The sequence below is a fragment of the Plodia interpunctella genome, chromosome 2, assembly GCF_027563975.2.
Source record: "Plodia interpunctella isolate USDA-ARS_2022_Savannah chromosome 2, ilPloInte3.2, whole genome shotgun sequence".
In the NCBI taxonomy this organism is placed as follows: domain Eukaryota; kingdom Metazoa; phylum Arthropoda; class Insecta; order Lepidoptera; family Pyralidae; genus Plodia; species Plodia interpunctella.
Window position 1 is genome coordinate 10,391,305 of NC_071295.1, and position 17,537 is coordinate 10,408,841.

The 17,537-nt window shown below is 34.7% G+C and overlaps 2 protein-coding genes across 2 annotated transcripts; one reads left to right on the forward strand and one right to left on the reverse strand.

The window, feature by feature from the left end:
• Positions 1–1,498: 1,498 nt before the first annotated feature.
• LOC128675660 (mucin-21-like) lies at positions 1,499–3,226 on the forward strand. Its single transcript, XM_053755218.1, has 2 exons — positions 1,499–1,617; positions 1,846–3,226. The coding sequence occupies exons 1-2, from the start codon at positions 1,548–1,550 to the stop codon at positions 3,042–3,044; spliced, it is 1,269 nt and encodes a 422-aa protein (XP_053611193.1). The 5' UTR covers positions 1,499–1,547; the 3' UTR covers positions 3,045–3,226.
• LOC128675655 (probable peroxisomal acyl-coenzyme A oxidase 1) lies at positions 3,179–17,426 on the reverse strand. The gene is made up of 13 exons (XM_053755205.1): positions 17,209–17,426; positions 16,500–16,659; positions 15,845–16,013; positions 15,528–15,651; positions 15,080–15,324; positions 14,008–14,168; positions 13,588–13,750; positions 12,897–13,087; positions 12,474–12,617; positions 11,886–11,991; positions 11,040–11,192; positions 4,050–4,166; positions 3,179–3,433 (listed from the first exon to the last, which is right to left on the reverse strand). The coding sequence occupies exons 1-13, from the start codon at positions 17,321–17,323 to the stop codon at positions 3,290–3,292; spliced, it is 1,992 nt and encodes a 663-aa protein (XP_053611180.1). The 5' UTR covers positions 17,324–17,426; the 3' UTR covers positions 3,179–3,289.
• Positions 17,427–17,537: the final 111 nt, after the last annotated feature.

Genomic DNA, 17,537 nt, shown 5'->3' on the forward strand with positions numbered 1-17,537 from the left:
GTCTTATGGGATACTAACTCAACGATACTATATTTTATAACAAATACATATATAGATAAACATCCAAGACTCGGGCCAATTAGAAAAAGATCATTTTCCATCATGACCCGACCGGGGATCGAACCCGGGACCTCTCGGTTCAGTGGCAAGAACCTTACCACTGCGCCACCGAGGTCGTCAATATAGAAGTCATTGACTTTACATAAAAAGGTCTACAATTTCATTTAAAATTAAAAGCAGTAGGTACCCCATAAATAAATGAAGTGCATATTTAGAGTCAAATATAATTAATTTATGTTGTTTAGACACCGCCTGCGGCTGTTAATGTCTTTTTAATTCATTTTTAAAACTAATCAATGATATGTAGCGACTAAAATAGCAGTATATCACGTATTTACCCAGTGTCTATTAGTTATAACGTTATAAATAAATATTCAATGTAAATTCTGAAGTTAAATATTTGGTTTAGTTTTTGGCAAATTTTATTGCGGACTCAGGGCAATGTTTGATGTTAGTTTTTTATTCAAATTTCGTGATTTGCGAGTATCAGTAGGATGAGTAGGATTTTTGTTTGTCCAAAGAAAGAAAATAATTTATATAACTATATCTTTTTAGTGTTTCTGTTAAGAACAAATTGAGAATAAGACTACTATATCTAATTCTCAATTTGTTCGTTAATGGTGTTTGTCATTTGGGGGTGCATCATTCGATTTCCAGTAAACATTTTGATAATTAAATATCGAAATGAGTTTTGACCCCACGTGTACATAACGTACCTTCTAAGTAGGAAAACGTTAAGAAAAAATGGAAATTAATGAAACTGATATAGTCCCTATGGAAAATTTGACAAAATATTATAAAATTATTTAAAAATTAAAATTAAAATAATACAATATAAAATAATAATCGATCAATATTTTCAAACTCAATTTAAGCGAGTCGTTATTTTTGTGCCTTTTTTGCAAAACACTAGATTGGACGCCGAAGACAGAATTCTTCTCCAGAAGTTTCCAGTGTTCCACTTCCATCTCTTCAATAAATAGGTATCGAAGCTACAACATATACTCATATGATCAGTTTGTGATTTTGGTAAAAATCGTACAGCTTACCAAATTTTTGCCATTTCAGATTCAAAAATTAATTATGTAGTTATAGTAGTTACTACTTAGAAATTAATTATAGTTTTAGACAATTGGTATTAATAAAATTGTTTTGAGAGAACATCCATCTCACCGCGTATTTATTTTATTGGCCATACTTTTTGATATTATTTTATAAAGGTTTCTATTAAAAAATAATATAATTAGCGTCTCCATAAACTGCATGAAGGTCAGTGCACTTCACGGCGGACATTAGCTCATCCGCTAAAATCCAACGATCCCTCATTAATCTACCGTAATTTTAAATTTATGAGTGTCCATCACCGGGCAAGTTCACGGCTACTGGGTCAGGAGTGGTGGCCGGCGTTCGATAGTATATAAGCGCGGAGAAATGCTCTCTCGACATCCACTCAACTGTCTCCTCTCGGCATCAGCTATCCTTGCAATATGGCGGCGAGATTCCTTGTAGCTGTGGCCCTCTTCGCTCTGTGCCATTGCAACCCCGTCATTATAAACGGTAAGGAAATATTTTTATTGAAAATCAAATATTGCTTCCGTAAATACATTTTGTAGGAGTTTTTTGAAAAATTTACATTTCATTAAGTATGTATATTTTAACTGCATTACCACTTTTGAAGACTATATTCATTCTCTAGCCAAATGATAAATATGTACTCTTCAAAATTAATGGAAGTTGGAGATATTTAATAAAATAACAAATACTTAATATTTTCTTTATCGACAGGTGTACTTTACCGTGATGCACGTGGGTTCTCATCGGCCCAAGGCTACAGCAGCAACTTCGGAGGCCTCAGCCAGGCTTCGGGCTCCGCCACCGCCAACGGAGCCGGCGCGCAGGCCTATGGCAGCGGCTCCATCGGCCCCCAGATGATCGCCCGTAACGACGGTTTCGAACAAGTCTACCCCGGCCAAGCCATCGCAAAAGCCGAAGCCTATGAAGCGCCAGCAATCCCCATGTATGGAGCTGCTAAAGCCGTAGCTCAAGCTCAAAATGGCGCCTACTACCCAGTCCCTGAGCCAGCGACGGTCATCACATATGAACAGAACTTTGAAGTCCCTGCGGAAGTCAGCTACGAAATTCCAGCTCCCATCTCTGCCCAGTCTTCAGCCATCATGAATGGTAACTCTGACTCTTCCATCGCGTCTGCCATCTCCAACGGCGCTGGACTAGCTCAGTCCTCCTCTCAGACACAAAGAGGCGTCGACTCTTACGGACTCACTTCTTCCAACGTTAAGTCTTTTGGAGGCTACGGTGCTGCTGACTCCACCGCCAACACTGGCTATGGCTCCGCCATTACTGCCGCTAGAATCCAAGGCTTGGCCGGATCGGGTTCTGCAAGCTCTAAGGCTCACTCTGGATTGGGATCCACTCTCTCAAACGCGCAAGCCCAGATGAACGGCGGATACGGCTCCGCTTCCTCCACTGCCAACACTGGAGCGTATGAACCCACCATTGTCGCTGCCAAGACCCAGAAGAAGCACATCAGCTGGCGTTTCGGAACTCTGTACGACACTCCGTCCAGCCACGCTCAAGCTCAAGCCAACACCAACGGTTTCGGCGCGGCCAAGTCCACCGCTCAGACCTACGAGCCCATTGCCCTGTCTGGTTACAACTCTGCCAATGCCAACGCTAACGTCAACGGTGCCGGTTTGGCCAAGTCTCAAGCTAACGTTCTTGGTAATCAAGGATCCGCCCTTTCTTCCGCCAACATTGGTTCTGGATATACCGCCGCTAAATCTACCGCTAACAATGGAGCTATGTACGGTGGTCTGAGGTCAGACGCTAACGCCCACAGCTCCGGCTTGGGCAGTGCCATCTCCTCCGCCAAGGCCCAGGAACTGTCCACCGGCTACAAGATCACCAACTCAGCTGCCAATGTTTCTGGCTACGGTTCTGCCAACGCCAAGTCCTACAGCGCCTAAGTACCACTAGTACTGCGCCAACGCAACCACACTAAGACGACTGCAATACTTGTCTTGGTGTATTTGCCATTTTCTGCATTTATTTATTTATTGTGCTCAAAATTTAAGACTGTTTTAATGAATTCTAAACTGCATTAGTATCGTAATTTATTTATTGAAAATAAAGAAATTTAACTTTACAATATTTTTAAATCATTATTCCTGTATCAACATCAATATCATACATAACCCTTTGGACATAAATATTACAATTTTCCCTGCATGAAGGGCTTGAGGTACTTGTGGAAGCTGTCGTCGACAGGTTTAGCGTTGAGCGGGCTCTTCAGAGCCTCGGCCATCAGTCGCTCGTACACACGACCGTCGTACGCTCCCAATGCTGAATTTAAAATCTGGAAATAACATTTATAATGATTTATAACAATCAATTGAAACATTAGTGAGATTTACAAAAACATAATGAGTAAATAACTATATTTAAACATTATAACATTATTTATATTATTATGATGATTTAAATATATTCAATCATAATGTGACATATTCTCTAATCCATACTAATGTATTTTATAATAATATTCATTATTTTATAAAATTACTATATTAATTCCACATAAAATTTTAACACCTGAATAATAATCAATACCTAATTATATAAATAAATAATGTTTTCAAAATTAATATATGTTTAAAACTTAAACCAAGAATGTCAGAGAATATCTAAACCTCGAGATGGAGATTATTATATAAAAAAAGATATTGTGTTTCATAAATTATAGTCGTGTATTCAGAAAGTTCAAAACAGTAGCTTTGACCTCTAACTGTCTATTTCTGGAATTTTATTTATTTAAACTTCATTGCACAACATACAATTTAAAAAAAGGTGGACTTGATTTTTTTTACAACTGCTATAGCCATGTGTCAGCGAAAGTGGAAATTTGAAACATGTTTTTTTTTTAAATTTTTTGATGTATTGAAAATTTAAGTTTGAAGATTGAAAATTCAAACCTCGTCTCTAAAATCGAAGGCGTCCACCAAGCCGACCGCGTTAGGACGTAGCTTCTCCAAGAGTTCTTCGTATCGTCTCTGGAGTTCGAGCACATCACTCTCGTTTATTCTCGTGTACTGAAAAAAAATGAAATGTCATGTTACAATCATGTGTCAACTTTAATTTCTAACTCCTTGAAAAAAACTTATAATAACTTGTTATGCAGAGCGAATGAAAAAGAAAAAATAATTCATAAATAAATTAATAATCTTGAACATAAAATATTCGTACCTATGTTCCGTGGGATATTTTAAATTATAGAAATTAATATTATGTATAACAATATTTTTAATATTGTCAGGATCGTGGCAAGTGGAAATCCCTCTCTACGTACGATAATAAGTATGTATGTTAAAGTAAAAGTCAGGGTTTAAACAGGTTTTTAAATTTAAACTACTAGATGCGACCCGGCGTTTTGCACCCTTGGGAATTTTGGGAAAAAAATGTGAACTAGCATCATAACAAACCGTCCAATAGATATTGCGTAAAAGAGTAACAAACATACATATGCGTTATGTTTTTCAGTTTCCATTTCATATGTACATACATCCTCACAAACTTTCGCATTTGTAATATTAGTATGATGATATAATCTTTTCATTAAACATAATACTATCAGCCAGAATCCGCGCTTTTTTTTCTTGTAACCAAACTGGTTGGATCGGATGTTGATATTGACATTCACAGATAGATAGATCCATTAGTTGTACTGTAGAATATTGACCCCAAGTAACTGTATCAAGGTCTCGTGGGTTAATCTTGACCCACGACTTAACCATTATTCTGCTGATCCGATCCATTTTTTGCAAAGTTTATCAGGTTAATAGGTTCTTATAGGAAACAACTGTCACGATTGTACGAGTTTTGTTTGAGTTTTTAGGTTTCTGATTGGTTTGGTACACATAATACCTCCGTATTGTCCATAAAATCAATATTATATGATAAATTGGTAAGTACTTTTAATGCTCCTTTAAAAATACATAAAAATACATTTAATATATTCTTATGATAGGTAGATACGTATACCGAAAATGACATGTAAAATGAAATAGGTACGTTTTTCAAAAACCAAAATGATGGTTCATACAAAAATCTAATTATAAGTAATATTTAACTGTAAAAAGAGAGAGAGATTAGAGAGAGACAGACAAGCGAAATATGTTAGAAAAAGATTAATTTAAATCAATAAATCATATTTCGCATATTTATTTTTATTAGTTCTCTCACGTTAGTGGTGGCAGAGATAATGACAACTATTAATTTTATAAAGATTTACAGTTATGAAATCTCTTTTATTAATTTCGCTCATAAATCCTTTCTGTTCAATAGACAGACAGTCAACATACGAGTATTTGTATATTAGAGTTTTTTTTTTTCATTTACAATGTTCTTATATTTTATTGAAAAATATAAATTGTGCAAAGTTACATTCCTATAATGGATAAGTAGTAACAATTTCAGAAATCAATTGCTTTGGAAATATCAGATAAAATCTCTACCCGCCCTGACTTCGCACTGGTGCGATATTGAGCATGTTATATGGTACATACCTATAAATATAAAACTTCGTATTGAATCACTCTATCTATTTAATAGACGACCTCGGTGGCGCAGTGGTAAAGTTCTTACCACTGAACCGAGAGGTCCCGGGTTCGATCCCCGGTCGGGTCATGATGGAAAATGATCTTTTTCTGATTGGCTTGGGTCTTGGATGTTTATCTATATATGTATTTGTTATAAAGTCTCGAACTTACTTTGGGTCTAGCTCAATCAGTGTGATTTGTCCCAATATATTTATTTATTTATTATTTCAAATACCCGCAACAAAAACCAAAATCTGTTGAGTATATTTAAAGATACAAGCTTTTAGGGTGTTATTCCCTAAAAGCTTGGCAACGATAGAAACAAATTTGTTTTGTAATATGTATCGATAAAGATTATGCCTTTAGGTACCCACTAGAAATATTATATAATCTATGCTTTAGGCATTTGAATAAAATCTATATCACACATTCGAAAATAATATAATAATCTTATCTATCTAAAATAAGAAGATTCAGTTACCATAAAAATTCGCAGCTGTCATGTAAATTAAAAAGAAATGGAGCATTACATTTAGCTAACCGCTATAAAAGGAATGTTATAGCATAGTGGGTGTGCAACAATTTAGGATATTTCATATAATTTCCATAACTCACGGCAGTCTAAACGTCTACCATCAAATGGTATATGAACATTATCACCAAATAAAAAACTAATTGAGTGAGAATAATCTTACTTTGTGACAGAGCGCGCACAACAAACAAAGCAGCCACAGTAAACAGCCTTTTGAAGTTAATGTTACAATTTTGTACAATATTTGAAGTAATTTTGAGATCTAATAAAAAGTAAGTTGTTTATTTATTTATATACACAACATAACAGTGTAAATATAAAACTTACAAATAAGAAACTAAATACAAATGTACTACTTATTTATATCATATGATTTATTTGCCAAATAAAGATTTATACAATTTGAGTAGATTTTTTAATAGTTTCAAACATATAAATTTACAATTAAATCTTAACTATCCTTGTTTTTTTTTCTCCACCCGATTTAGATTTTAACTTGGAACCATTATGCGTGCTACATATAAATTTATTAGTCACTCTAACGTCCATAAACTAGAAATTGACCGCTCGAAATGAATTCATTGATGGTTAATCAATGCAAATTATTACTCTACAGATGATATCTCTCCTAGCAACTGAATATATAACACTCTAAATAAAAATGTATATGGAAACATATGAGTATACCTACTTCCGTCGTAATAATAAATTGGGCCGGTTAATATCTGATTGGCCAACATATAATTTACGCGTTTTTGCATTGACATTAATTTGAAATTATAAGGGAATTCTTAATGTGTGATAAATTATGTGTGCGAAAATAAATGAATGTTCAAATTAAAATGTTAGCGGTGTTATTTAGAATGTATCGCAATGTTCATTTGCAGGAAATCCGTGATTTTAAAAGTAGATAAACTCTACTTATAGTCCGTGTTTCATTTTATCTGAGAAACAGGGCATGCTATAAATATTTTAATTAGATGTTTCACCTTTTTTGTGTGATATTTGAAGTGATAAACAATTAAGTAAGCCTATTGTTAGACCTACAATTTTATATTACCGATTAAAAATAGATAAATTTTAAATTTTAAAGAAGAAAAAGTGATGCGTCAATTTTTTTTCTTTGATTTGATTTTCAACTTTTCCAATAGATTAATATGACAGGCAGTTGTTGACCACAGCTATCAATGAATTTTTAAATTAAAAAAAAGTGATACAAATGAAAACCTGGTTCGAGCACAAATATAAAATGGGTTCAAAAGCTTTTCAATGGCATTATGGGTATTAAAAAAAAAAGTTAAATTTGTCTAATGATTAGATGAGTCATATCCTTAAAATAGTATTCGAGCAGTTTTTCGTAATTCATTTCGTATTTGTCATAATTCAACCAATAATGTGATTAACCGAACACATAACCTCATAAGACCCGGATTAAACCGAAACAGGACTAAACCGTTAAAAGAATTAATATCATTTGCTTCTAAACTTTATGGACACAGATGGGTTCACTTTTGAACCAAAAAGACCAAGCTTGGGCCATTTAAAAAGCCCAGTGGGTTAAAATATCGCTAAAATTGGAAAAAATCTAGTTATTGCCCGACCATGTCCGAACATTGGCTTATAAACATTTATGAGAGGTAATAAATGTAAAACAACATTGATGATCTCAGTCTCCGGACGGTGAGATTATAAATTTACTGGGAGATAAACTTAATGCTAATTTAATTTCAGCTGGTCGTAGTGGGACTAAATGGTGCTTGAGATAGTTCACCACTCCTTAAAAGTAAGATTTTATAACTAATTCATATTTTATAATGCATAAATATATACAGTAGTCAGTTGGTCGATAAAACAGATGTGTAGCCAGCTTCTTTTGTCCGATTCCTTTATTATGCTAAATAAATAAATCACTTTATTCCATGTAATAACTAATAACATAAACAAGTTATAAACCTAATACAAATGCCAGTGACCCATGTTGTAAAATACCTTATAGACTGACATACATATAAAACATATACATACGTATAGCTTAATACAAGAATATTTATTTATTAAATCCATAGATACTTAAACTAAACCTTAAACTTAAACCTATGGATTTAATAAATAAATATTTTCGACAGAATTCATAGTCTCACCACTAATGTATAAACTAACAATAAACTAGTTAGTTATGAGACTAACTAGTTACATGTTATGAGACATTAGTGGTGAGACTATGTATAAAGATTTATACAATTTGAGTAGATTTTTTAATAGTTAATTTTTTAAATATATAAATTTACAATTAAATCTTAACTACTAAGAACAAAATATTTCGTCAAAAGGTCCACACTCACTCATAAATATACTACAGAATAAGTAATTTTACTTTTCCTTGTTTTTTTTTTGTAGTAGTAGTTACTACTACTAACTAATCAAGTCACTACAAACTATTGTCTTACTGCCACTGTTCCCATTCGCAGATAAAATCATAAAAACAAAGCGTAACGGTCCATATCGACGGATCAAAAATCTCGTCGACCTCTGTGGCCGAAATGGCCATCATGCCGGACTGTTGCACTGCTAGTCCCTGGTTCTATCCCCGATCAGATCAAGATGGAAAATGATCTTTTTCTTATAAATTAGAAAAATTAGAATGACATATATTAGGAAATATAATATCGTTGATTTAGTATCCCATAACACAAGTCTCGAGCTTATTTTGGAGCTAACTCAATCTGTGTGATTTGTCCATATATATTAAATGCTTTTTATTTAAAACCGAGAAAGAGTGATTAGTTATTTAGCTTTAATAGAATATCGGATAAAAGATTTGTCGAAAAATCTTTTTCAATTAGATTCTACCCTACCCATGCAGTGAGCTAGACGCATATGAAACATTTCTTTATCTCTAAAAAATTTTTCAACGCACTGAGGTATAATCTATACCAAGTATTTATGTGCATTAAATATAACAATTGCGCTCCGTACCGGTTCGGCAACTAGATGTCGGTAATCTATGACCTTGATCTTGAGGTACATCGATACAATACCATTTTAACCTTTAATTTTTTGTATCGCAAAAAGACCAAATAGACATTACAACATTGGAAAGTAGTTGAAGATAAAACTATAAAAAAAAATAGATTAAAGAATACTGAACTCGGCGTATCTTACTGAAAGAAACACGAGTTATTTGGACGAAGTTAATATTATAACGTAGGTCAAGATCATTTGTAATATTCGTACCGTTATTTATTACTTATCGGTTGTGAAATTTCGCATGTGTTTTTAATCTATGGTCACATTTATGCCTACGTGTGTCAGCCACCATTTTATGGAATACATTATCTATTTTTTTATACTTATTTTATATTGAAGTGGAAAATATCACTGTCAGGAACGCATAAAAGTTACAATATTTCCATGTACTTGCAAAATATACCCTGTTTTTGTTCATAAAATATGTTTTGTCACTATCGCACTTTACAATATTTGACCTTGACAGAACGAGACAAAACATACTTTAGCTTAAAGTATGCTTTAACTTTTAAAATGATTATCAAGGTTAGTTTCATGCAGACAGTCAGATATATTTAAAAATGGTAACGTGGATTTTAACAGCCTAATAGGCGTTACCGTTTTATATATCTATATAACTATATCACAAGTTTTTAGTGTGGTTAATTATGAAATTAACTCCACTTATTACTCATACATCGGGCTTTTAAGAAGGATTAACTGTTCGACACTTTCATAACTCAAAATAATAGAGAATCAACTATATAATACTATTGTTATGTTTCTCGACGGCATGTTAGCAAGAATGTGCAAATTTTTCTATTGTTCTGCCTTTTGGCACCATGTATGTAGTTACGTGTAATAAAACTATAAGTAACCAAGCTTAATTGTAAAAATAATTGCAGGAACAATAAATAAATCGACTGAGTATCAATTAACGTACACAATGACACCATTTACATGTGAGGAGAGACTGACTGACGTACTGGCATACACCCATTGCTCAGTTCAGGCACCAGTCTCTCAAAATCTTCAACTTGCATTTTATTTATCTTTCACCTACCTTTGTATGTGTAAGATTATGGACAAAAATAAATAAATTATGTATTGTAATTACATTAAATGGGACACCGATGTTCAGTGGATTCAAGCACACACGAAAACAAACTTACTGAAGTAGCCAAATCTGTATTTCACCTCAACAAACAATAGTAGAAGAAAATAAAAAAAATTGACAAAGCGTGGGTCGTTTTTGTTCTAAACTATATGTGAAAAATATAATATTACTAGCTTATGCCCGCGGCTTCTCCCGCGTTAATTTTCAGGGATGAAAGGTACTCTAAGTCCTTCTCCATACTTCAAACCATATGCAAAATTTCAGAAGATTCGTTGAGTAGATAGAGCGGGAAGAGGTAACAAACGAACAAACGAACAAACTTACTTTCGCATTTATAAATTTGTTTGTTACCTCTTCACGCTCAAATTCAAATTCAAAATTCAAATTCAAATTCAAAATTCTTTATTCAATTTAGGATGATATACATCACTTATTGACGTCAAAAATTACTTAAACTAAGTCTACTGCCGGCTTCCAAAGCGCAGGTGAAGAAGAAGCGGCACAACAAACTTCACCGCAGCCTTTTCTCCAAGGACGTCAATTAACAAATATAGGTCTTATACATATATTAAAATTTAGGAGGACGCTCTATATATACTCAACCAATCATCTTGAAGTTTTGTATACAGGTATAGTTTAGGACAACTGTGGTGGGATACATACACGGGCGGAGCCGCTAGCGTTGCCAAATTAAAAATATTGCAATATTTACCAGTAGCAAGTCGCCGAGTTTCTCCAAAGCCCAATATAGGATGTACAGCTCCACCAACTGGGCTAGGACCCTCCGCACTGGAGCTGAGAGGGAGGACGTGTTCCTCTCCATTTCTGTTTTAAATGCTGACATCATTATCACCCGGCCGTGGGCCTGTGGAATTATTTTTAAAGATTTTTTTCTATCATAATGTAAGCTTTATTGTTGAGTCATATAAAACCTTTTTATATAGGTTTAACACATGATATTATAAATTAACTGAAAATCTATTGAAATTTGATTCCAGCAACAAGCCCGCCGCACAGCTAAATGTAATCTCCGAGTTTCGCAACTGTCGGCTCTGTCTACCCCGTAAGGAATAAAGGCGTTCAGTAAACAGTAAATATCTATAATCTATACTGTCAATACTTGTGATTAATTCTCATATTTATCAACAGATCGCTTATTACCCCTAATATTTGTATCATAACTATCTATCCCAATCTTGCCCATATATATTTTATTAATATTCCAATTACAAGTATCTAATCACCTCTGAAGCGGTGGTGGTGTAATGGTTAAGACGCCCGCCTGTGGATCGAAAGGTTCGAATCCTACTCGTGCCACAAGAGTTTGTATACCAATCTGACTCATGTATAGTAGTTTTCACCGACCACCTCTTGCTTCCGGTGAAGGAAAACATCGTGAGGAAACCTGCACACTGGTTGATTATTAACTTGTGTGTGAAATGGAGAAGGCAATGGCAAACCACTCCATTACTAATGCCAAGAAAGTTGTTATGTGTGTTTCATTCCACATAAAGACCACGACCCTCAGCCATGAGGAATACGACTATGAAGAAATCACCTCTGAAACTGCAATCAATTGCACGGACGCCTTATTCCACGCATTCTCTTGGGAATTGCCAGCTTTCACATAGCTCTCTATGCTGGCCACGCTCGTCGCTAATTTCCTGCGAAATTTTATTGCTTTTTTTAATTTATTTTATTATTTTTATAAAAACCTTTACTACCTTGTTTAGATATATATATTAGGGAAGTCGAAAATCAACAGTTACTGTTTTATGAGCTTTATTTATGAGCTTTAGAATAAATTTAATTAATTAAAATTTTGCTTGCTAAAATAAGCTCTAGCATATTTCATAATACTTTTGACATGTATTAAGTCTGTATTAACTTATATCTGAATCTACTTTAAAATTGTTTTGTCCCTTGTCACTGAATATTTCTGGCTTTGGATTTACTAAAATCGCCTTGTACGGCTCGTTACTTTGGGAACCAATCTGTCCTCACCTGAGCGCATTCCCGATTTCTTACTCAACAGTTGAACATGAGGGAATTTTCCAAGCAATGTTTACCGTTATTTTTAATATCTAGAATATTCTATCATCAAAGAATTGTGTTGCGTATAATATCAGGAATGTTAGATACAAACCGTGCAGCCACATTTCGGAAGCCCTCTATAATTCCATCAATGTCATTCCTCCATGGTTTCTGTGGTTTATTCTCTATCAAGTATTTCATGGTAGGAGCAACCGTTCCACCCTTGGCTGCTTGATTCCATGCCTTTACAAGAGCTCTGTAATTAAGGGAACCTTTTTACCGCTGTTATACTGTTTTATATATTTTTTACCATTGCATCACCAAATTATATGGCGAAGATTGGTTGAGCCCTCATTTAATTTCCACTCTGTGTAGACAGTTCTATTTTTTTGTAAGCACTACACTATAGGAGCGTATTAGTAAAAACTTCATTATATAAAGTAAAACGCCCATAGCCCCCTTATGTTATCTATATACCGCCCCGTATTATCAAAATTCATCAAAATTTATTGTACAGTTGAGTTCGTAACATTACCTGGCAGTCTGTAACAGAAGCACAGTATTCTCCCCCTCGTAGGTGCTGGCAGGCGTGACCACCCCGTATATCTGCGGCAGATTGGACGCCAGCATGTAGCCGTGCCCGCCGCAGGCGAGGCGACATCTCTCCACCATTGCTGCACCATCCGCGCTACTTATCACTTTTAAACAGCAAGCTAGGGCATGCAACTGGAAATAAGTAATTGTACCATTTAATAAGGTATCTACTTAACAAAAGACAAATAAATCTGAAAACAACGAGCTAGCATAGCCGAATTAGATAAAACATATCCATACTACTGCCTGTCTATGCCAGCCTAGAAAAGCTCCTGTTAACTGGGAAAATATATGGAAAGTCAGAGGACGTTGTTCCATGCGTTAGTCCGACTAGAATCGCTCGACACCAAAGATATCAAAGTGAGGGACGCTATTCGAGCGACAGAGCGTAGTGCATAGAAATGATAACGTCCCTCAGCAATAAGGATACGATGCAAGGATTTACTTGTGTAGAAGATAATACAGGAGATTTGCAGACGTGGCCAGGCCTACTAGACACCAAAGCCACAAATACTCACTACGAAATCATAAGTTTGTATTGAGGCATATAAGAATATTTGAGTGGAACCTAACCAGACCAGATGTCAGGTTATCACACGTGTCAACCATTGGTCTGTTGAAATGTACCATACCTCAGCCAAATTATCTAACTTTCCCGCAGCCAGTTCTTTGTTGACATTATCGAACATGCTCCAGAACCATCTTGCAACGGTCCCGAACGCGTGGCTCGAAGCTAGTGCAATGAAGAGTTTGTGTTGCTGGGTCACGTAATCCAAGATCTGGGGTTCAGGTTCACTTTAACAAAGAAAACAAAGATACTGAATACAATATTTGCAACTCTTCATCAGACGACGCACCACGGCTTACGTTACGTTTATTTATGTAAAGATTTCTACAGGCTCGCGAGCAAATGCAAAGCACAGTCGCATCGGTCTGTTCTTCTTGAACTATATATAATTAGCATTTTAATCTTTCGAGGCAATGCCTTAGGATATCTAGAAAAGATCTGAACGAAAACAATTTCGTTACTCCTTATGTACAAGAAAACTCACTCAGGCTTAAGTTGTGACTGTCTCCTGACAGCAGAGTACCGGATAGCGATGGTGACTGCCTTAGCTAACTGGTTCGCCATCACGTTCAATATGAGGACCCTCACGAAGACCATGGTTCCATACGTCAGCTTGTTGTTAGGAAAGGCTTTGAAAGTGCCATCCTTAGGACAAAGATTATTTTAAGATTATAAAACAATATATTTACGTTTGAACAAGTATTAGATTTCAGCCAGTTCCGGCTTTAAAATATAGTTTGCATATTTTTAATCGTTGCATGAATTTTTTTATTATATTAGCATGGCAGGCAAATTATGCATGCGGCTGGCCTGGTGGTAAACAAACAACGCTGTTCATGGACACCAGCAGCTCGTAAGAGTCACTGATCTCGCATTTATCAATCTAAAGTACTTCCTCATAGAAACGCTTTCGAAGAACGAGGCACCTAAACTTATTTTAACAAAATTCCTTACCGAATATCACGACGGAAATATAAATCTAGTAAATAAAAACCGTAAAATTTTATCATAATCTGATGTCATTCGTTTTCAAAACTGAGGCTTCTATCACATATATTCTAAAACGAGCTTATTTTATCATTTTAACGTTCAAAGTAAGAACAATGTCTAATGCTTAACGGGTCTCAACAGATTAATGCTTCTTCATTAACTTTATCAGTAACCGTTATGTTGTGTCTTCTGCAATTTATAAAGGCAATCAAGCGGTTTTAGCTAGGTATGTTTTGATATACTTTAAATGTATATAATGAAGTATTTGTCCAATCCCGCCCATCTGTACACATGAATCATCAATGTAAAGTTATTATTTTTTGTAAGTTACGTAGTATTGATTACGTTAATTTTAAACGTACGCTCTGTGTGTTGTACATTTTACTAAACTTGACATACATCATGAAATATGATTTGTACTTCATTGAATAACATAGAATCTTATCATGTGATCTATAATTTGTCGGGATTACAAGGTACACTTGTGTAAAAATTCCGGACTATAGGCAGTACTCTATAATTAGACAAATTCGATATTCCGACACTGTAAACGCATAATGTTTTACCTTCAAAACTTGAGCATTCTTCATAAGCATCCTATCTCTTGGTATCCTGTGTTGTTCGAAGCCCAAAAACCCGTTGTTGACAGTGTTGTACCCCAATTTGACTCCGATTTCCCCCAACTTTATTCCAGGAAGTGGTTCGTGGGTGTTTTCATCTCGCAGCTGTACCATGAACGGTTGGATTCCACAATGTTTGCCCTTAGAATACAGCTGGGCCATTACAATGCAGTAGTTTGATGTGTGTCCTACTAAAATTGCCAAAAAAACGTTAAAAATTGTGCGAAACTTAGCGTTCACGAACACAAAAAAGTAATTTAGCTTTCCGAAGACGGTTAGATTCGGTTCATATGGGCTGCATACTTTTAAATTCGGAATAGTCTAAACCAAGCACCGAATCATAATCATGCGAAGTAATGTCATTTCTACCAATTAATATTTTTCAAATACTTACAATTTCCTGGCCACCATTTGTAGGAACTTATCTTTGGGCTATGCAGCACAAACTCTTCAGTTGCTGGATCGTAAGTAGCCGTGGTCTCCAGACCTCTAATAAACGTGCCATGGCTTAGTTCAGTCTGAAATGGTTTTGTTTTTAATTCTTGAAATCTTATGCCATTTTGTCAAATCGAAACACAAGGATAAAGTCTTATGACTTTATCCTTTTCTTCAATTAGTCTTAATTTGATTAAATAAAATACTTTATTACAGTCACAGATTTCGTAAATAATGTCTTTTATTATTTACGAAATTACAATCTAAAATAGGTACCTGAGCATACGTGCCAATAATCTCCATATTCTGCGCCCTTTTCAGCCAATACTCCCTTTGCTTGTCATCACACTGGCCTACAATGCCTGGTATAAACATTGCAGTGTGAAGGGAGAAGGGACTATGGTCTTTGAAGACAGCTGTTTGCACCGTGTGCCTAAATGAAGACCTGTTGAAATGGCAAATTAAGGAAATATCAAGATGACTGTTGTAGCATTGGTCGTTGTAGTAGTTGTAGTAGTTGTAGTCCTAGTGTTATGAAAAATGCGGTTGTCTGTAGACATGGTGGTATATATGAAGATCTAATGAGAGATGTGTGAGATCCATGGATTTAATAAGTACTTTGTACAACGGAGTACCTACTAATTCTATGGTGAGTCACAATATATTTATTCGAATTTTAAAGATAAAAGCACGTTTCTGCTAATGTTCAAACCCTACTTGGTTTGAAACGATCTATATTGAATATTATAATGTCAGCTATCCATGTTATTCTTCTATAATCAGCTACATTTTCTATATAAAGATAAACATGGACCACATCAGCTCATGATTCCATACTGACTCCCACAAAACTGAATGCCCGATTTCTTAAATATGCGAGAGAATGATGAAGTAAAATTCGTTATTTTGCCGCATCTTTTATTTCACTCACCTAACTTTCTCCATCTCCGTCTGACCAGGGTTCTGGACATCCTTGAGTACTTTGAATAAGAGGACTGCCTTACGTATTGCATTCTCATATTTATCCTTATGGCTGAGGTACTCCTCTGGCACTTCGTCCAGTATACCCTTTACACTTAACACTCTGTTTTCTGTAAACATAATAGGAGTATGTATTGTATTAGGTATATTCTAATATGAAATAGATTAAATTTTATCTAACTAGGTATGTATTTAAGTAAAGTCAATTTATATGTTATGTCATTTATATGAGTTTATGTATATGGCTTAAAGTACTTGTATAAAGTTAAAGTTAAATAATTAAATAAAAGCCTACAGCGACATTGGCAGACAGCTCTCCCTGTACAAGTCAAGTCACTATATTTTAATTGTAATTTTTATTGCTAGCAATATGCTGCCAGGCGTTCTCTCAGTAGTAATATTTTCATATAATTTAGGAATAGATGTAGGTGTATGCTTCATATAAAAAAAAGAAAAGATTACATTTTTAATAAAGTTTAAATTTCTAAAATTTAAATTTTTACTTAAATCATTAAATTTTTAAATATTTCAAAAATTAATTAGATTTCAAAAATCAAGCATTACCCAATGGATTTCTCAAATGATTTTAAATATATCATTACGTTTATAGGACTCTTGACATAGGTAAATAAACAATTCTCAAATAACACTTTACTCACCTACTTCTTTCCTCCTCCTGGTCTGATCTGCTCCTTCGTCCAAATAATGAGTTAACTCTTCAACATTAAAATCACACTTAGCTCTTTCTTTAGCTAAGTCGGTATTCACTTTCATCTTTAAAAAAATAGCACAGACAGACTGACGACACAACTTCTCCACAAACAATGCGATATTGCGTGTCTTCACACAGTTCACGTAATAATCGTTATACTTACTTACTATAGGTACTGTTATTGAGATAAGATTAATATATTTGTTGTTAGCTGGTGGCCGCAAGTTGTATCAAAATATAAAAGATTTTATTGTAATGTTGACGCTCTATTGTAAC